General features: G+C 36.2%; 1 protein-coding gene across 7 annotated transcripts in view; it reads right to left on the bottom strand.

The window, feature by feature from the left end:
* Positions 1–22,084, bottom strand: part of mef2cb (myocyte enhancer factor 2cb) — a 130,223-nt gene that overhangs the window by 72,740 nt on the left and 35,399 nt on the right. For all 7 annotated transcript variants that reach the window (XM_056458393.1, XM_056458391.1, XM_056458392.1 and 4 more), the window contains one exon: positions 6,212–6,407. In XM_056458393.1, the coding sequence (XP_056314368.1) occupies positions 6,212–6,265 (54 nt within the window). In that variant the 5' untranslated portion in view covers positions 6,266–6,407. The remainder of the gene's footprint in view (positions 1–6,211; positions 6,408–22,084) is intronic.

Below are 22,084 nucleotides of genomic sequence, written 5' to 3'. Positions count from 1 at the left end.
CTTGTGATGTCTGTCTTCATGGTTCTCCTATAATACAAAGAAGCGGGTTGTTTGCCACAGCCCAAGATGAATGGCAGCAAGAGGACAACAGTCAATGATAACCCCTGTGCCAGCTGTCGAACATGGTGTATTCGCTATAAATACACAACAATTTATGATGCATGTTTTCAGTAATGCATCTTCTGACCAAAACCTCTATAGAGATTTCATGAGCTTATTTTTATCGCTATTCAAGGCCGCAGAAGGTTTTGCCATTGCTGTTCATTTAAGTTGTTGACATATGGCTAACGATGTGGTCATACTAGACTAAGTATGCACAATTATGACGAATTCGGGGGGAGAAGGATTAATGTCATGTTCAAGGGCTTCTGTTTTTAATCGCTGATACGTTACAAACAATTTGAACAATTTAAAATGTGAACAAAATTTTATCTAGCAACACTATAATCATGTAGTTTTAGATGTTTATTTTTGTAGTGAGCCAAGAAGTCAGTCTCACATTTTGTAAAAGAAATGAATTAAACAAAAGCCCATAACTATATTTAAGGAAACTGGTCAACACAAACAAAAGTCATTGTTATTTCTATGCCCTCCCTTTCGTCTCTTCTATCCCAAGACCTGGAAATCTGTGGCATTGACTCTCATCAGGTGTCCTTCCTGTATCAATCTCTGATCTTGAAGTCTGGTTAAGGGGGAGAGAGAGAGAGAAGGAGAGGAGAATGGTGATAACACCAAGACAGGATGCTCTCTGTGCAATTCGATAGCTTCGCCAAAAACATCCTGACCTCAGCCCTCCCTCCTTCTCTCCGTTTCTTTCCTCCTTTCCTTTTCATCTGTGCTTATGATTAGAAACTTGAAAATAAAGGTTGTGAGCAAACCAAAGATTCACCAGGAAAGGACAATTCTGTAATTATGGACTCTCCAGGGATGAAAAAGGAGAACTTTGACTTTTCAAAATAAAGTTATATACATTTTTTGGTTCCTTAAAGATGCTTTAAGTAAAGAGAATAGTAAATGAAACATGGCTTTAATTATTAATTCAGTTTTAATAATCTAAAGAATTCCTCCTACCGTAAAGAATGTTTTTATTTTAGGTTCCATGGTTGTGAAATGCTCTTCATGGATCAATCAATGCCAATAAAGAACTCTTAAAAGGGAACATGTTCTATAGAAACAAATGGTTCCTAAGAACTATTGACTAAAAGATTCTTTGGAGAAACAAAAACACCATGTTCTGTGGAACAAACTGAAATACAAATCCTAATCTTAAATAAATGATTAGATCTTAGTCTTAATCATAATTAAATCTAAAATCAAATATTTATTTTAGAGATAGGTCACAAGAATTGTCATTTAATAGTCCAAATGGACAACTTTTATGGTGATTTAAAGGTGGATTTAGTCATTTTAAGTGTTTGATAACAGACAAAGTGGGTAAAATTAGGGCTGTGCGATTTGGAGAAAATATCGTAAGTGCAATTTTTTGACAAATATTGCGATTGGGATTTGATTTACAATTTAATTCAAGCTTCAAGCAGATTTTAATTCAATTAAAGCTTCAGCTCAATGGTCTGTAAACTGTGGCAACAATTCTGCAACAGCTCTTAAAACGATCTGTTTTTGTTCGGTGTCTGTGACTATAAACCAAAATATTCCCATATTACCGATGTCCTGTTTTTCCTTTGATATTAATTTGTCTATGAATGCTTCTGAGGTGGCAGATGCCCTAATCCCATTTTTCAGCACTTTCATGTTTTTATTTTTTATTTATTTATTTATTTTTATTTTGGGCGTAGTTCAGTTGAGCAATTCTTATTGGGCAGAACGAAAGTGTGCTCACTCAATTGGATAGTTATAAAGCCCTGGTCAAATCACACGATTTCGGCATGATTTCTTTGACATAGGGTGTCGTGGGGAGTCATATACGACAAATAGACATCGTGACACAAGATTTAATCATTTCTTCTTGTATAATGTGACAACCGATAATATGTCTGTGATGCCTCACGACACCATCGCAAAAAGTCTAGAATGTTTAATTTTCTGAAGCATATAGCGGACTGGTTTTGAAGCACTTCATCTCAGATGTTATTCGTTATTTTTCTTTACATATATACATATATAATTTGTATTGTAGCCTCTTGCAATTAACTAATCGCAACGTTTCAAATTGCGATTGCTATTCGCTTTCGATCAATCACACAGCCCTAACTAAAATAATGACAAGAATCGGTAACTCTTTATTTTGATGGTCCATTTGAGTATTAGTAGACTGTCTGCTTAATATCTGTTTATACTGCTCCTTCAACAAACATTTAAATGACTATAAGAAACTTTGCAAATACATACCAACGTATGCTAACCCCAACCTAACAGTCTACTTATAATCTAATGAGAATTAGTTGGCATGTAGATGCAATGTAACCATCCCATTTAGGAAATACATCCAAGAATATGCCTTACTGTCAAATATAGACCAAGTTCTTGTTCCAGTGAATTGATTCTTTCTCTTTCCTAAGTGCAAAGTAGAGTGTATTGTGTGATTGTACAATTGCAGTTTTTGTTAAGTCACATTATTATTCATTTTTTTATTTGTTGGTGTGTTTTTTTTTTCTCATTGTATGCGCTTAAGTTGATCCTTTCTATACTTTTTGAAATGTAATTGTACTTAATTAATTTACTGTAACTTGCCATAAAAGTCATAAATAAAATTATATAAAAAAAATACAGTACAAATTGTAAAATTGTGAAATGTTATTGCACTATAAAATAACTGTTCAAATATAGTTATTATTTAATTTAATCATTTAATGATTTTTTTCGGCTTCACTGCTCCATCAGAGTCTTCAGAGTCACATGATCCTTCAGAAATCACTCTAATATTAAGTATTTTTAGTATTATTAATATAATTATTATTATAATTAATGATAATAGTAATCAAAACAATAATGACTGGAATAATAATTTAATTTTAAACTACATACAATAAGAAAGCAGTTATTTAAAACTGTAATAAATATTTAACAATACATACATACATACATTACATACATATATACACATACATCTACATGTTATTTTAAACTCAAAAACCAAATCCAATCTGATGCCTCGTTAACCTCAAAGCATGTTGGTTTTTCAGAATAAATAGAAACAGAGAAGTTTCTGCTTTGAGAAGTACCTTGACTCATTCTTTCAGCAGTTTGGCATGAGAACCCACATACATGTGAGCCTCTGGTTTCCTCAAGGGGGAGAACTTACTCAACCCACAAGTACTGAATGACTAATGTCACTGTGCCCCCTCCGTCTGCTCCGGCTGACACGCCCATTACTTTCCTCGCCCGCTTTTTCCCTCTCTTTCTCCTCCACTTCTCCTCGGGCCCTCACACTATCTTCAATAATTGATCAACCTAGCCAAGGTCCAGACAGCAGCCATTAACTGCAGCAGTATGGTCTCACTCAGTCATATCAACTGTTAGCCAAGTCCTTTTCCCAAAATCACATTTTTTTTTTCTTCCAGACCAGACTGAGGAACTACAAATGTCTGTTTCTGTGACAAAGTGTCATCCTGTGAAAGGATGTGAGGACTCTGGTTGACTGTTCAGAGAGTTTTATAGAGAATCGTGTTACAACGCAGAAGACAAAGAGAAGAACTAGTCAAGGTTACTTTCTGTCAAACTACAAAGTGCTTTCCAGGTTTTCAGGTTCAACTTTTTCTATAAGGGGACAAATGTAAATGTCAAGGATAAAGAACATTTATTGATCTTGCAGTAAAACAAGCATCTATGTAACTGGCACCAATACGATCAATACAACTACAGTATCTGCTATGCATAATATCTGCCTGGTCTTATGAGTTCCTGAGTTGATTCAGTTTCACGGACATAGAAATGGAGATTCAAAACTGAATGTTTGTCTAATTGCCCAAATGTAAATGCATTTACAAATGTTATGTTTGAAAAACAAACAAACAGGATTTTTTTGTCAATGTTAACATGGAATGTCAGATTTCAGAAGCATCTTTTAATGTCTAAACTTCACTAAACATGTGTGAAATGAAGTCTGAAATTTCAAATATTGTCAATGACACAAAATCTGCCTCAGTTCAAGTGGAAACTCATATTTAGTGCATCTCTACCTCTTTTTTGCTACTACTGTAGTTATTATAGTATTAAACATATGTGAATGGACATCAAGAGGTACACTAAAAGAATGATTCACTGAAATATGTTATGTGCAATCTCTTTTTAAATAGCTGAAATATTCTGATAATTTTTTTAGGAAAGCCATTTAATGTCCAAATCTTTTCAGTTGGCTGAAAAAACAAATGTATCCACTGCATTACACAATCATTATAATTTTTACCTAACCTGTCAGTGAGGTCTTGATTTAATGTTTGAATAGATTTTTCTTAAAAACAAATTACAGCCATTGTTTAATTGTTTTTATTTCACCGACATAATTTTGTGCTTAAAAGTTAATATGAAAATTGCCTTAGTTCTCGTCGGTACATTTCAGAGCTGTTCATTAAAAAAAGTTAAGCACTGAGGTGTTCACGGCGACCCAAGTTCAATTCCTGGCTTGAGCTCTTTTGCCGATCCTTCTCCTCTTTCTGCCTCCCAAACTTTCCTGTATATACTCTCCACTGTTATTATAATATAATATAAATATTAGTAAGTTTAATTTCTGTGTTCAAGTAGAATTCATGAAAGCTGTTTATATTAAGTGAGGAAGTAATAAAATATATACACTGCTTTACACATTCATTATGTTTTTACTTAACCTGTCAGTGAGGTCTTAATTTAATGTTTGAATAAACCTGTCTTAAAAACAAATTACAGCCATTGTTTCATTATTTTTATTTTACAGACAAACTGGTGTAAAATCATACTTCTGTGCTTAAAAGTTAATGTAACAATTTCCTTATGTGCAACTTAAATTCTTGTTTGTACATTTCAGAGCTGTTAAAAAAAAAAGTGAAGTTGGTGCTAATAGCTTAGTGGTTATGTGTGCCAATATTTAGCACTGAGATGTTCACGGCGACCCAAGTTCAATTTCTGGCTTGAGGTCCTTCTCCTGTTTCTGCCTCCCAAACTTTTCTGTCTATACTCTCCACTGTCCTGCCATATCACCCCCCCCTAATCATATTAGAATATAGTCAAAAAAAATGTAATATTTGAAGTTTAATTTCTGTGTTCAGGAAGAATTTAATTGAGTTAGGAAGTAAATAAAATAAATAAATAAACAAACAAAAACAAATGAACGAACCAACCAACCAACCAACGAATGAATAAACAAACAAATGAACAATCATTCATTCATTCATTTTCTTTTCGGCTTAGTCCCTTTATTAATCTGGGGTCACCACAGTGGAATGAACCGCCAACTTACGCCAGCATATGTTTTACAGCCCCAATGAACAAACAAACAAACAAACAAACAAACAAACAAACAAACAAATAAATAAATAAATATATAAATAGATAAATAAATAAATAAATAAATAAATAAATAGATAAATAGATAAATAAATAAATAAATAAATAAATAAATAAATAAATAAATAAATAAATAAATAAATAAATACACAAATAAATAAATAAATAAATAAATAAATAAATAAATAAATAAATAAATAAATAAATACACAAATAAATAAATAAATAAATGGTTGCTGTTCTAAGCTGATCTGCTTTGCTGGCTTTCAAAGATTTTTGTGCCTATCAGCTACTTGTCAGTGAGTTAAATTTGCTAAAACAGTTTGGGACAAGAAGAGCTGATAGACTAGCATAAAACACCTGACTTAAGCTTAACTGTTTAGCAAGCTAGTTTTTTCTTCATCACGGACGAATAACACTACAGATAATGAACAGTTCTCAGTGATCTGAGAGGCAAGTTGAAGAGGAAAACTACTAGCTAATGCAGGAAGGCCCCTCGAGGGCCATCTTCTACCTCTGAGTTGACTCCACCTAAAGCCCTGAAGCATGTGGCATCATTCCATCATTGCCATCTCTGCGTGTTTGTGTTCTCCACCCACCCGGCCCCTGCTAAAGTAATATTCCACAGCCATGAGCGAGAGGTTGTGGCATGCGAGGACGCCAACAATTAGCGTTGCGCACACCACCTACTTGATCTATTTCGGTCTAAAATAACCCATCAAACTTGTGTGAAGGAAGTGTTCTTCGGCTCCTTCCGGTCAGCGTGACTCACCTGTCTGTTGCGTTCATCCATAATCCGTGTGATCTGAATCTTTTTTCTCCCCATTGTCCCCGTCTTTTCGTCTCTCTCTTTCACCAATGAACTTTATTTTTTTTTCGTCCCTCTGTTTTTTCGCTCGCGTTTTCTTCAAACCAGGCTTTCTTCTCTCGACTTCCTCCGCTCAGTTCAAAGATTCCAGTAGCTGTACCTGCGAAAGGCGGAGAGAGAGAGGCATTAAGTCAGATGAAAAATGGCAAAACCGCAGAGTTAAAAAAAACAGGGAAAGGCAGAGTCTGAGCCACATGGGACAGCAAATAAAGACAAAAGAAACCGTTGACGTTCCGAGGCAGCGCTGTTTTCTGCCATCAATATCATGCAAATCAGATTCAGCGCTTCGGCTGCGACTATGAGAGTAGACAGCACTGTCATGCTCTCTCTACAGTCACAGAGAATTTGACAGTGTTTTGGAAGTGCCACTAACTTAACAGCTCTAATCATTTGCAGTGTAACGTTTACTGTCGTCTGAACGACAAGCAGCAGCACGTTTCTAAACAACGGCTGTGTAACATTGTCACTAGTGCGCTGAATGATTCCATCCTGAAAGAGAAGCCATTACTATCCAAGTTTCGCAAGATCTGAAGAAGAACCCGATTGGAAACCTGGGCCATCCTGTTTTAGGCTTCTTCAAACTCACTCTAGAGTCTAGAATATGATCCTTTTGTCACGTCACGGCTTTTCTCCGCTTTCTCATTCTCAGGGAATGAGGCGTCTCAGGGGCCTACATTGGGACCTCCTGCTGAGCTCTTTCTGCTACTGAAAGGCTGCCCTCACCCGAGAAACTAACCCAGGCTTTCACTAAAACGCTCTCAGCTCTTAGATGCACGCTCGCGATCACAGAACACACACGTGTGCGCGCACCGGTGTTTGTGTGCATGTGCGCACCTCTTTGGTGCCGTAAAGTAGGCCAACCCGATTCATCTCTGGGAGGAGCGGCAGAAGTGTTGTTGTGTTTTATTCTGACAGTAGAGGTGATAACGTCCCTCGTTATGCAAATGAGCGTCCCATTATTTAAGCTCGCTGTAATGCAGTAAAGCTGTCAGTGGTGTCACGTTAAAAGCCCTCCATTGCGTTCTCTTTATTCTCCAGCTCTTTTTCTTCTTTTTGAACCAGATTTCACCTGCCAGAGCGAGCGAGGAACATTGATGTAGCTACACCTAAAGGATACGCTGCGCTTCTCGCGTCAATGTGCGCCACCACGCTCCTCTCATTTATTAATAATCAAGTGTTTATGGGTGGAGTAGGCGTTTGAAAGTCTTCCAGAGACTTTTCTATATCATATGAGTTAAACCGCAAGCAAACTCTAATTTCATTGGCTCAGATTCAACTTCATTTAATGCACGGCGTGGCTAGTCTACGAAATTCCACACAGAATTGTTGTGCTGCTGTTAAACGCGTAGTTTCTTGTGCTGATATTGATCTAATTTATTTCCCATTGTCTCTAATAATAACTCGGTAAGATTACAGTCTATTAGCATACAAACAACAGCGCTCTGTGCTCTGTGTCAAGGGACTGTGAACAAGCACATCTTAACGTGTAAGTGGCGAAATCTGAGGCGGCTTGGTGATTGTTTAGAGGACCACTGCAAAAGACATAAAACAAGGAGCAAAACAACTCAACTACAAGCCGGTGATAATGACTGGACGTCTGTGTAAATATTTACCCATCATACAGCCAGCCAGCAAAACTTGGCGTCACTGAGTGCGGTTTCGCTGCTCGCATTTGAAAGCTGATTAAGTAGTTAACTCAATCAAAACAGGGACTATGGCTGCAACTCCGAGAGGAGCTTCCTCATTGATAGCGACAGGTCTGTAATCCCTGATTCAGCCACGGCACAGCCTCAACGTGGACCTGCCATGTCTTACGTAATTTTAAAGGTCTTTTAATGGTTATCATCTGGACGCCTGTTTAGAATGGCACCACAAATTGCAAACAGTTTATTGCTTTAACTATCAAAAGACCACCAGTAAACATCTGTAAACAAATGATGGCAGACCTTTTCGTAACACTAACAATTTCTTTTTTTAAACTAAGTTTTATTTATTTAAACAATTATGTGACAATAATTATTGACAATACAGTTGTCAATAATGATTTGTATGTAAATAAATAAACAAACAAATAAATAAGCAGGCTTATTGTAATGTACACTGTAAAAAAATCCTGGTGGCCTTAAAGTTTTAGGCTGAATCAAATTAACCTTAGTTCATTGAACTTATATTATGTTAAACTGACTTAAAACAGCTTGCATAACATTTAAATTAAGTTAGAACATGGTTAACTTAGAATAATAAGTTACAATGAACTAAAAGCATATGTTGTCATGACTAATTGATCATATCATTTTAATAGTGTATTAATTCTATCAGTGATGTCATGATGAGGTCAATCCACTGTTTTCTCTTCTTATACATAATTAATACACGTTACACTTGTATAATTCAATACATCATAGAAATGGAAAACCAGGAAGACCTAAAGTCACATCACTCATCACAATCAGTTCCAACCAATAGCCACAGACACAAGGAATATATAAGCTGTCCATTCATTTTATTCATTTGGTTTCAGATACTGATGCCGACGTTCACCCACCACCGGCCTTGTCCAGGGAGGCCTTCATTCTCTGCAGTCATAGCTGGATCTAAAGGCTTCCAATTAAAGCTATGGAAAGGGCCTTCGCCAAAGAAATCCTATGTTTTGTTAAATTATACTTTTGTCAAATAATACTCATCAAATAAATGCAATTCAGCATTATATTAATCTCCCTGGTCTTTTTGGTAGAAACTAAATGATTTTTCTAATGCACACATATCTTCTTAAAGGGATAATTCACATACAAAATTGAAGTCTGTCATCATTTACTCAACGTTTTACTCAAAAGCAGATATTTTGTTGTGTATGCACTCTATACGTACACTTGCTGTGCATTTGTGCAACGTTTATGACTGTTAGCTATGTGTCTCTTCTGTTAAAGCCACAAAAGGAAAATTAGTGTTGGGGATGTTTGTTTGTATTTTTGCTTTTGTTGTTGTTGTTGTTGAATGCTTGTTTTTCTATTTTGTGCAAATGTATGAAAAAATTCCTATGATTAAAGTATTTTTAAAAAGCAGATATTTGGAAGAATGCTGGTTGTTGGGACTCATTGACTTCCTTAGAATTTAATTTTGGGTGAACTAACCCTTTAAAATGCAACATAAAAAGTAAGCCAGTAAACAAAAGAACGAATCTTAAAAATGAAAGGAATAATCTTTCTACAATACATAATAAAAAAATCTAAATTATGCATCCAGATCAATTTAAAATTTAAAATCAATAATGCTAGAAAAGAAAATGTGTCAAGCAAATAACAATAGGCTTTATTTAGTATATATATTTATATAATAGTGTATGGCGACACGGTGGCTCTGTGGTTAGCACTGTCGCCTCACTATGGGTGAATTGAGTAAGCTACATTGGCCGTAGTGTCTCTGAGTGTGTAAGGTTATTTCCCAGTACTGGGTTGCAGCTGGAAGGGCATCCGCTGTGTAAAACATATGCTGAATAAGTTGGCAGTTCATTCCGCAGTGGCGACTCCTGAGGGACTAAGCCGATTAATGAATGAATATAATAGTACACTCTTAGTAATAAAGGTATGCGAGCTGTCACTGGGGTGGTACCTTTTCAAAAGATACAAATTTGTAACTAAAACGTGCATATTAATACCTCAAGGGCACATATTAGTACCTAAAAAGTGTTCCTCTTAAAATGTGTAGGTACTAATATATCCTTTTGAGGTACCAATATGGACCCTTCAAGTATAAATGTGTACCTTTTGAAAAGGTACCACCCCAGTGACAGCTCGCGTACCTTTATTTCTGAGAGTGTATATACAGTATATAAAGCATAAATTGCTGCCTCTTTAATGCAGACTATAGTACACGCCACTATTTACACCAGGTTACTTTACTTTTATATTCTGACCTTCCCCCACACTCAAGCATCAGGACAACCTGAGTCGACCTAAGCACAACCTCTTATTCTGCCTTCACCCTGTACACCCTGGTCACCCCACCTCCCCCATCTCTCACCATCATCCCTTCCTTCACATGTACACATGCTCACACTCATCTGCTTTCAGATTACCACAGATGAGCGCAATCCAATTTACACCAGTAAAGCCGAACTACAGTGCAGACAAGCTGTAGTTGATCAGCAGCCAGAGGCATTTTACATGTAAAAAAAAAGTCCCATCGCTGGCGCTAAAACACTCATATGCAAAGAAGACTAACCAAATATGTTTCCTGGTGCCCAAGTGTGAGCATGGAAATCAACACTAAGAATCCAATTCAGATCAAATATGTGTTTTACTGTAGTATATAAGCAATTATGCCAAAAGAGTGAGGCGAAGAGGGACTACTAACAGGCTTTCTCTGCCATGCTAAGCCAATTCACTAATCCACAGCCAAAGCATATGGGGAGGGTGAGAGGAAGAGAGAGATTCCTCCCCCCAAAGAGAACCTCAGGACAGGCTTGGCTTAGTGTGACAGATAGAAGAAAGCCTGGAAGAAGGGTCACCAGCAAAGGGCTGAAGGGTCACGGAGGGATGCTACAGGACAGAGAGGGAAAGATAAGACAAGTTAACCCGCAACCTTTCTCGTATGATACATTGGCGCTCAAAGCAAGAGCACAAAGAGCAAATCCGCACGACCAAAGGAGAACGGGAGAGATGTAAGCAGGTCTCTCTTGAGGAAACAGAGGAGAGGCTGCCGTCCAGCCTCCCATCTGTTAACCATGCTTCTCTTCCTCTGCCACAGAGCATAAGGGTGGTGGGGGAATGAGGAGAAATCGTGGGGGAAATGGAGAGAGAGATGGGGGAGCCGGCACTGGGATGTAATGAGGTGCTGTGTTTTTTTTTCCTTTTTGGTATGTTTCTCTCTCTCTCTCTCTCTCTCTCTCTCTCTCTCTCTCTCTCTCTCTTTAAGAAATGAAACTGCGAGGGCAATGAGTACGTTCATAAACAGGCACAATTCTGGGTCGGCTTGGTCCCTAGTGTTCCACCAGAAAAGAAAAAAAAATATTTTGCTCGCGATTGTATTGTCAAAGTCCTAATAAAGTGAATATGACTTCTTCTCTGTGCTCAGCGATATAATTTTGTTAGGGGAAAAAAGAAACAAAGCAATTTTTTATTTCTCTAAGGGGTCTCGTGTTGAGAATGAAAAATGATTAAGATGCAAATACCATGAATTATATTTGTAAAAAAAAAAGTACAGAGACTGAATCTGATAATGAAACACTTGTTTTGATGAGATATACAACTCTGACAGGTTTCACTCTTATCTGGTGGTACAATTCCACGCTGCTTGGCTACCAACACATTAAAGTCGTCAGTGTGTTATTACAGCAATCAGACAGAAGCTGATCTTTCAAGAAATTGACCTCAGCGCTATGTTGCCACCCTTCGTAAACTCTCTCGTTTCCACTTTCCCTCTTTTCTTCGCAGCACATCTGCAAGACATTTGGTACTAGCGTATGTTTGAAAAAAGAAAAAGGGCAGTATCCTCTATCCTCATGGGGAAATGTGGTCGCGAAGATTTGAAATAACATATTACAGGGCAGAAAGTAAACCTTTTAGGAGGTGCATGATACATTAAATAAACCCTCACTCTTTTAAAATAAACTCTCGTTTCCTTGAAGAGCCCGAAAAACAATTTTTAATATGTCTTTCGAACAATTCCTATACAAAGTCACGCTTTTTAACATACTTTCCTTTTTTTCTAAATTTTTCATGTTGTAATCTTCAAAACTAAATAAATGCTTTTATTTACACTAAAGGGTTTTCCTTTAACACGCATATTTATGGAGGTGTGGTTGTTTGGTTTGTGCTTGACTCGGGGCAGGGAGCCCTACAGCGAGAGGGTTAACAGCCTATTGTCTGTATAAAGTCATTATGGGCAGTGCTTCTTAAGTGTGGCAGCGTCTGCCTGCAGGACAAAGCTGATGAGTGCCCATAAATCTCAGCGGTGGAAAAGACACAGGATGGGTGACCTGAACCTGAGATCAGGATCAGTGTGGGAAGAGCACTGGTAGTGAGGTCATAATAAGGGGGTTGGTAAAAATTGGCACACAGTCTAATACACATTTTTGCCATCATGTGCATGATGATTTTAAAATATGGATAAATAAAAGTGAGCTGGAAAAAGGGACAGACTTTTTTTTGGAGCAACGACAACCATGAAGTAATATTTTCATATTTATAGATTTTACCAATACACTGTAAAACCCAACAGTCAACTTTATCAAAGGAAATGAGTGTAGTTAACTCAAAATTGACTGAAAGTTAGAGCTACTCATTTGAAAAGAATTTTGAACTCAGTGTTGAACGTAATGAGTTAATCAAATACCTCATTACTTAAATGAAGTAAGTTAACAGTACTCATATAGATTAGTTTTTTTAACTCAAATGATTTGAGTTGCCTTCACTTATTAGGTTTTACAGTACTCAGTTGGTTTGAGTTCTCTTCATGTATTGGGTTTTACAGTGCTGAAATTGCTTCATTTACTCAAATAGATTAAGTTCACAGTACTCATTTAATATTAGTTTTTGAACTTAAATAGTTTGTTGAAATCGGTTTCCTCAAATGGTTTGAGTTACCTTAACTTATTGGGTTTTAAAGTGTAAGAATGGTCCAAGTTGGCATAACTGTGTTGCCGTAAAACCCTGCATTCTTTATTTCATGTATTGTTCATCTGGTTCAAAAAAGTTAGTTAGTTTCTTTGGTTCTTTGGTTTCTTTGTTTACTTACTAATTTATGATTAAGCTCACCGGTGCCTTGTTTAGATTCCCTAATAACAAAGTAAGAGTATGATACAAAGTTAAAAACATAAAACATAAACATAAACATAACATAAACATAAAAAATCAATTAAAAATATCAAATATATCAAAAAAAGGCATTCACTTTGATACAAGTGGCATTTTTAATCATTTAATAGTCTATACTCATATATAAACCTTTAGTGCAAAAAAGTGCTTAAATAAAAAAAAAAAAATAATAATAATCAAAAAGACTGTATTTTGCAGTTAAACAGACAGTCTCAATTAGAGCTGTGCGATTTGGGGAAAATATCTGGTTGCGATTTTTTTGACAAATGTTGCGATTGCGATTTGATTTACGATTTAGTTTTGTAGTCAAGCTTCAGCTCAATAATCTGTAAGCCGTGGCAGCAGTTCTGCGACAGCTTTTAAAAATGGCCAGTTTTTGTTCGGTGTCTGTGACTTTGTAACAAAAATTTTTCCCATATAACAATTACTGTTTTTCTTTGATATTAATTTGTCTATTAATGATTCTGAACCACTTGTCTGTGCTTTCCTGATTATTTGTTTGTTTGTTTTTTTTGTGCGCATTCCGCATAGTTCGGTTGCGTAATTCTGATTGGGCAGAACGAAAGTGTGCTCACTCAATTGATTAGTTAGACTGTCACACACATCCGGCAGTCACGCATTTGCTCTGTGCGGAGGAAATTAAATAATACATATACACTTCATATTGCAGCCTCTGGCGATTAACTAATCGCACCATTTCGATTAATTGCACAGCCCTAGTCTCAATACTATAAGAACAAATCTGTGTCTATCTGGGTACCTCATGGCCATTCATACCCCAAGACCCCCCACCGTATGACTGTATAGAGACAGGAAACATACAGGCACACACACAGAATGGTGGAAGGATGTGACATCAGCAGCCACAGACAATCAAAGGTGGAAAGGTGCTTCCTTTCCTAAACTGTTCCAGTTTACACAAAATGGGAACCAAAACTCCTGCGCTTCCTTCTCCAGGCCAGAAAACAAGAAAAAGAAGAGAAGAATAGAGAGAAAATTAGTTGAGGGCTTGAGCCACAGCTGACTGTAAACAAACGCTCTCCACTGATGCAAGGCCTGACAGAAAAAGGTTTTGAAGCACTCAGTGATGGTCAAAACTGTTATGACTGTAAAGGCTTACTCGCAGCAGATTTGATTGGAGCTGAAAAAAAAACCCACTAGATCAACGCCGTCATTAGATTTTATTACATAAAGCAATCTCATTTTGTGATAGTACAACTGATTTCACAGCCCGTCTTATTTTCCAAGTCATTTGTTTCCCCATAAACTCTTTTTAACCCAGAGTAAAAAAAGACCAGAGACGAGGGGAGACGTTTTTATAATGTGAGAATTTATTAGCGAATGTGTGAAATTATAGATGGACTGCTTCTCTGTTTTTGCAGTGATTAGTGAATGGCTCTTTTCAGGTGGTTTGCTAGATTAGGGCATTGGGTGGAGGGATTTATTTATGTGATACAGGGCGCTCTTTCAGGACTCAGCTGCAATACCTTCCTTCTGTCTCTACAGGAATCAACAGCTAATTACTTAAATAGTTCTACATGTACCTTAAAATAACACGCTGGCCCCTCCAACTTCCCAAAAGTTCACCTCTCTTTGTCAAAACAGCTCAAATTCTTGGCACAGGATCATGTAAGAAAAAAAATACATACGACATGCTCTTGTGAGTTCACAGCACATTTTCTACTACTGTAAGTTATTTGCTGAGCAGTTTAGCAGTTATTAGTTGGGCCAGACAGAATCTGCGGACATTTTCTGCTATTTCTGCAGAGAATTTTGTAAAATATCTGTGGATTTAAGATTTTGGGAGTATCATAACTGAAAACTTAATAAATGAAATTAAAAAATAATACTTTTTGTAATTTTTATTTAATATTTACAATGCAAAACCAATTAGATCAACTTATTTGGTAAACAAAACAGGTCTCTCATATAATATACCCACTAAAAGACTTAGCAATTTTTACTGAACTATACTGTAAATAAATCATATGAACATTTTCATATTAGTCAATAATATTACTGAAAATAATCTAAAAGCTGAATTTACACACATTTACACAAGTAAATAAATAGACTCAATGATGGGCTAAAAATCTGTGGAAATCTGAGTGCAGATTTTGTGTGGGCCTATTTATTAGCAGTAAATCTCAGACAAAGACTTCAGTTGCAAACAAATTTGCATATGAAAATTTACTGAGTAAGCTGAATTAAATAACTTTATACTCATTTAAACACCTTCTGTATGTATGAACCTGTCATGCATCTGCCATGTTGGAATTAAACTTCAACCTTTGATTAACATAATTAACCAAATTCAAATAACTTGTTAACAAATAACAAATCTAGCTACCCATATTGAAGCACATAAGAGTGTCAACATTTTCGGTAACACTTTATTTTGATATGCTCCTTCAACAGACATTTAACTGACTATAAGAAACTTTGCAAGTGCATGTCAACTTACACTAACCCTAACCCCAACCTAACAGTCTACTTATAATCTAATGAGAATTAGTTGGCATGGAGATGCAATGTAACTTAAATTCAACAAATGGACCATCAAAATAAAGTATGACCAAATTTTCTATAATAAACGTGAACAATTCAAGAAAAGAAGAAAAAAATCCTTGGTTAACTTAAAAAAATAGAACAGGTCAATCTAAACTGGAATAAATGATTAATCAATCTAAAATCAGCAATCGGTAATGCTTTTACCAATGACTTTACCATTGGTCCCACTGGTTTTACACTTGGAAATCTCGGTTATACTATGTCAACTTCAGTTTATTTTCCTTTTGTGTCATGCAAAGTACACTTTTGCTTCTAACAAGTCTAATATTGTTTTATTGTTTTTGAACCCGTGTATGAGGGAAGCATGGATATTTAGATCGACATGAGCTCATTGATTTTTCATATGGCAGCACGCAACCAAGTGCAACAGTGGAAAATAGAATGAAAGGGTGTTAACAGAAGTCGCATCCTTCATGAAGTCAGCAAACAGGGAGAGTGTGGCCCACTATAGCCAGAACCGGTGAAACTGAGAGCTGTCTTTCAATTAGCAATTGGTTACTGGCCCAAGGAAAGCATGTGTCAACTCTAACTGAAAGAGGCGCGCTAAAGCCAGCTGTTCAGCTGACAGACACATACCGAGTGAATGGTTTAATGACTGATCACTGTCCTGTTCTAGTCGACCAGTTGTTAGTAAAGGGGCAAGGCAAAAATAAAAGCCTCAAACCTGGCTTGGTCTTCTCGTGAACAGGGCGATGGCCTCTGTGGTAGGCTCGAAATGGAGATTGTGTAGGTTGCTATTGGTGGTTTCATCGGTCAGTATGTCAAAAACATTACCTCAAAGAATCTTTTAGACTTCTGGGTGAGTTCTTAGTAGAGTGGAACAGAGTTAAAGAAAGAAAGGAGAACAGAAACAGTGCCCAACTACAAACTGTTAAAGCAACTACAAAAAATAAAAAACAAATGAAAGAGAAACAGTATTTGAGATTTCAAACTGTTATCTTAATTTTTACACAGCTATTTATTCAGTAATGTTTGTAAGACTGAACAACTGAAATCAAGCGCATTTGAATCACGAATACCTCTGTGTGACCACAATAACAGTCTAAATAAAGTAAACATTAAACATGGTGTCTTTCGTGAGTTACAAATGATATTGTATTTCTTCTCTTACATTAAGATTGATTTTTAAAACAGTATTTTATTGTATTCTGAGAAAAAAAAATGACCTTCAAATTATATCACATAACAGACAACTAGTAGCTTGGCACAGATTAAACTAAAATCCCTTTTAAAACTGCCAGATAATTGCCAGATAATTTAAACAAAATACAATATCGCTCTTCAAATTTGTATTGTAAGATTAATTGCATATTTATGCTAATATATGCCATTGGCTGAAAGAGATGGTAACAAACATGTCAATGGAAAAAAAAAAAAAAAAAAAATTAATAATAATAATAATAATAATAATAATAATATATATATATATATATATATATATATATATATATATATATATATATATTAAGAAATAAACAAATAATTTTTGATATTGAGTATTTGAGTTTGGGGATCATTTATGTAGTTTTTAAAAGGTGGTGGAGTTGGAAATGTTTTATTAGAAGATTAGTAAAAGAGGTGATATTGTATTCTGATGTAAAATATTAAGAAGCCTTATGTTTTATTTGTTCATTTGTTTGCTTGTTGGTTTATGTTATATCTGGTACATGGAAATGTGTATCTACATAGTAAAATAAAATAAAAATAGTGTTCCAGGGTTGTGAAGCTTTGCTTAGTTCATCATATTAGCAAAACTAGCCCACACAGAACTTCCTGATCCCCGATAGCTATACATGACGTATATACAGATTATTGTACGTTTAAAGCAATGCGTTTGCTACTTTTGTACTATTTAAGTAAAATCACTGTCCATTTAGACAATCCCCTTTTCCTGTTCATCGATACGTTCAAAATAACGAACACATTCTTTCATTGACTGCGTGATTCATTGTGACTACTTTAATTTTAATTCAGCAATTTATTTTTTAAAAGCTCATTGATTAAACTAAAAAACAACTCATGCTACATTTTCCCAAAAAAAAACTACTCAAATATTATTACTTATATTTGGAAAGTAATGCGTTACTTTACTCGTTACTTAGAAAAGTAACTTGGATTATTTGTAATGCGTTACCCAAACACTGGTTGGGACAACCTGAAGGAATTATTTGGAACCCAGCATTTTTCACAGGCCTGACATCTTCACCCAAAAAAAAACGGAGAATGAAAATGTCTTGCGATGTTCGCCGTATTGTTGGGGGCAATAGTTAGGGGGCAAGACAAAATCATGTGACCTCGCCGCAACACCAGACAGCACGCTTGAATGATCCTCTGATTATTTCATCGCACATTTTTTATCCCCTCTTCTCCCTCTGTACCACGGCATTCTAATCAGACTAATTAAAAGCTTTGTTCATTTGGAAATCTCCGATGACAATTTGTTTCACTCTACCCTACAGCGGTCCTGTGAAAAGAGAATTAAATTTGATCTTCTGACAGCAATTATTAAACGCTCCCTCCTGGCTTCAATTAAGCCCAGAGGCTAACGTGGCTCACCAGGCAAGAGCGAGGGCCAAGATACTTCCTTTGCCACTTTATCATCGCGTGCTCTCTCTCTCTCTTTCTTTTCTTTCGATTTTTTGGTGGGATCTCACAGCAATGATTTGAAGATTATTTGTGGGATTTTTCTTAGTTCCTTCTTGTTCGGGTCTTACAAAGGGAAGAAAGGGGTTAAGGTGGAAAAAGGAAGTTGAGCAACCTTTCCTCTCCGATCAATCGGCAGTGATTGCATGAAAAGAGTTTTCAGTAATTATGGTGAAACAGTCAATGACCAGATGTCTCTTTCACTTTTACTGTACTCTAAAAGCAAGCATCGTAGGTTAAAGGTTAGGCTGATATTGCAAAGATAATCAAATATGTCACCAGTTTCAAATGTCTAGCAGAAATGTACTATCCTGCAACATGTAGGAAATATAAGCGTTGGAAACTCAGCAATGCAAATACATGCTTCTGACTGATTTGTGACCTGCTCTCAAAGCAAATGACATGAGAACCATAGAGTAGTGGTTTCAATCTGACAAAACAATACGACCAAATGACTGTTCACTGTGACCAAAGCAATGAATCGATGAATCGAAGCCATTTCAGACTCCCTTTGAGTTGACCCAAAGACCTCTAAACTGATCACAAAACACATTTGGCTCTGTCAGGAAGAACATAATTTGAAGTTGAAACCCATTCAGCAAGGATGTCCTTCAAAACGTTGACCTGACTTTTTTTTTTATCCCATTCCCCCCACACATTTCTCTCTCTCATTGGTCCCAAAGCTCTGCGAGGAAACCGAGTAACCCAGATCGGGAGGAAGAGAGCGCGGAAGAGGAGAAGAAGATTACGTGAGCCCAGACACTATCTCAAATCTCCTGCTGCAAAATGTTATGCCATTATTGCCCACCCGCCCTCCCCCACCTTGGTTTTCCAAAGTGATGATACAATTCAGTTCCAGAACACGCAGATCCGCTGGATGGTAGGAAGCATTGCTGCTCTGTTGACATTGCGGATCATTAAACGGTGATTGTTGCAGTTAGCGTTTGTCTAAACATGAGTGCCAAAATGACTGGGTGACGCCTATCTCTCTTTCCTCCTCTTTAACCGCTTCTTCTTGACTCACTCCTATTTCTTGGCCTCACTTCCTTTTATGCAGGACTAGTGAAGTGGACTAAATAGACTAGTTGGACAGTTGCATGACTGACAAGTCAGCTTAAAAAGGCTTGTGAAATTCTGCAGGTTTTGGGTGCACTGAATATCCATCAGACATGTTTGATAGAGGGCCCTTACATAAGACGTGTTTAAAAACAGCTTGACACACACTGGGATTTGAAGACACTTTTTTTTTAAAGCAGTGCTATTTTTAACTTGACATGTCATCTAAAAAAATGCAGTGCTCATGGTGGGATGCTCATAAACAGCTTGAGATAGGACTTAACGTGATAGGACACCTATATGAATGTATGTGGATGTAGAAAAGTAGGGTCAAAGGAAATTAATTTGACATTCTGAGTATGTTTACTGTGCAAAACTGTAAAAGTCTAGCAATCTCACCATTTATCAAAATCTAAACAAGCGAACTTCTTAAATATCAATTTAATATCAAAACTGCCTCAAATTTTCTTGTTGCGATTAATTGCTGAAGCTTTTATAACGGTATATGTTAATATCACGATACTGACCTAAGCTGCAAAAAAAGATTACTTTAACATGTATAACAAAAAAACAAAACTTTATAGCTTTGTATAAATACTTTAGTTCATTGTATATCATATATACATGTTCAGAGTGAACAAATTAAACTGCAAAAGGATGATAAAGTACCACAGGTAACACTTTACAATAAATCTCATTATTAAATCATAGTTAATGTGTTAAAGTCAACAGTGATAAATTATTATATTATACAGTATTTATATGTTAAAGCTAATTCAAATATTTTTCAACAGATTTTGTTTATTAACATTTAATAAAAAGATTATGACTATTGATTTTGATGCATTATTATGAAAATTACATTTACCTAAGATTAATAAATGATTTTTTAGTTGTCTTTACAGTGACTTTAGTTAAATAAACTGTTGTTTATAAATGGAAAATTACTGTACAAAGTTAATGAACAAAAGGCCTATAAGTAGTTACAGAATTTTCATTGGCATACGCCAGATTAATGTGAAAATGTTTATGTTTCAAAATAAATCGCCTATTAAGTCTTCAAGAATTTGGTGTTGCGATGTACAACCACTGCACTCCAATCCTAATATTTTTAAAAGGCACTATAAATATATATATATATATATATATATATATATATATATATATATATATATATATATATATATATATATATATATATATATATATATATATATATTAGGGATGTCCAGATCAGGTTTATTTACCCTTGAGTCCGAGTCATTTGATTTTGAGTATCTAACGATACCAAAACCCGATTCAATACTTCTATAATACATAAAAAAAAATTCAAATCGAGGTTCTACGTGCTTATAAGCAATCCAGTATTCTCTACAAAGGAGAATGGCAGGTCACTCATTGCGATCATTTGTGCTATCTTGGTTGTGATGTCCTGTGCCTTTGCACTGTCACTTGGCATTTTTTCCTCTCCTCCACAAACTCTCTCCTGCAGCGTGAGCTGACTCGTCTTCGGTTGGGTTGACTGGGTAAACTTGCTATATTGTGTAGGGCCTGATTTCCGATCACGTGATATATATATATATATATATATATATATATATATATATATATATATATATATATAGTATTTTGAAGTGCCCACAATATCAATTTTGTGCATGTTTATTATCATGTGTAATGTCTGATTATGACTCCTAGCCTCCCCGTTGACAATATGTTTCTTCAAACATCATTATGAAATAAATAAATATACCTTATCTAAACTTAAGTAAATTCAAATATGTATTGCATTAGCATTATATAATTTATCATACTACACACACACACAGAGAAAGAAAAGAAAAAAAAATGTGTGTGTGATTTCTTCTTGTAAGATACCTGCACCCCCCCCCTCTGGTGTCTTCACAGCTTGTTGCAGGGGGACCAGTCAGCCCCGGGCCGCTCTCTCATTACGGTCTCAGCATGCCGATGCACACCCCCCCACCCCCCGTTTGTAGTGGTAAGAGGAACCACCAGGGGCTGGCACAAGTTACTCCGCGACCGGCTCGGCCCGACCTCATCAAAGCACGCGCTCGTAATTTGTCACAGAAAGCAACCAATTAAGATGCGTTAAGGGACGAGGGAGGGGAGGGGAGGGAGAGAGGGAGGGGTAGACGGGGCAAAGCAGTGAAAAAGATAGCATTTGATTAAAGAGTCAGCGCAGCTGCGGTGAATCAAAACGGCCCAGACTTTCAAAGAAAAACCTCAAACATGGACGGGAGGTTTAGTGCGCAGAGCTAGTGTGATCAGATAAAGTGCTGTTGGTTAACCCTTGAGGAGGAAAAAAGAACGGAAGAAAAAGAGAGAGTAAATATTAGATTTTCATGATTTTTACTGCTCATATACAGATATACATGCTTACTGGATGGACGTCATATTCTGGACTACACAGAGGTCACCCTTCTTGCCAAACTCCTCCCACTTTGTCATGTCAGCTATTTTCATTATAGTAAGATATTTATTTTAGTCTTTCATGTCTATATATATGCGCTAAGTCTCCTTTTAAGGGTAATTATTTCATTTTTTTTCCCATGTTTCAACCTCATAGTGACATTCAAGATGTCCTGCCATGCATCAGTGCAATTAATCTCAGTCTCTCCCCTGAGTGCACAACAAAATGTTCCACAACTTGTACCTTTTTTTCTTTCAAATT

Source organism: Danio aesculapii, chromosome 5 (genome assembly GCF_903798145.1).
Source record: "Danio aesculapii chromosome 5, fDanAes4.1, whole genome shotgun sequence".
NCBI classification, from domain to species: domain Eukaryota; kingdom Metazoa; phylum Chordata; class Actinopteri; order Cypriniformes; family Danionidae; genus Danio; species Danio aesculapii.
This window is presented reverse-complemented; position numbering and strand designations above follow the sequence as displayed.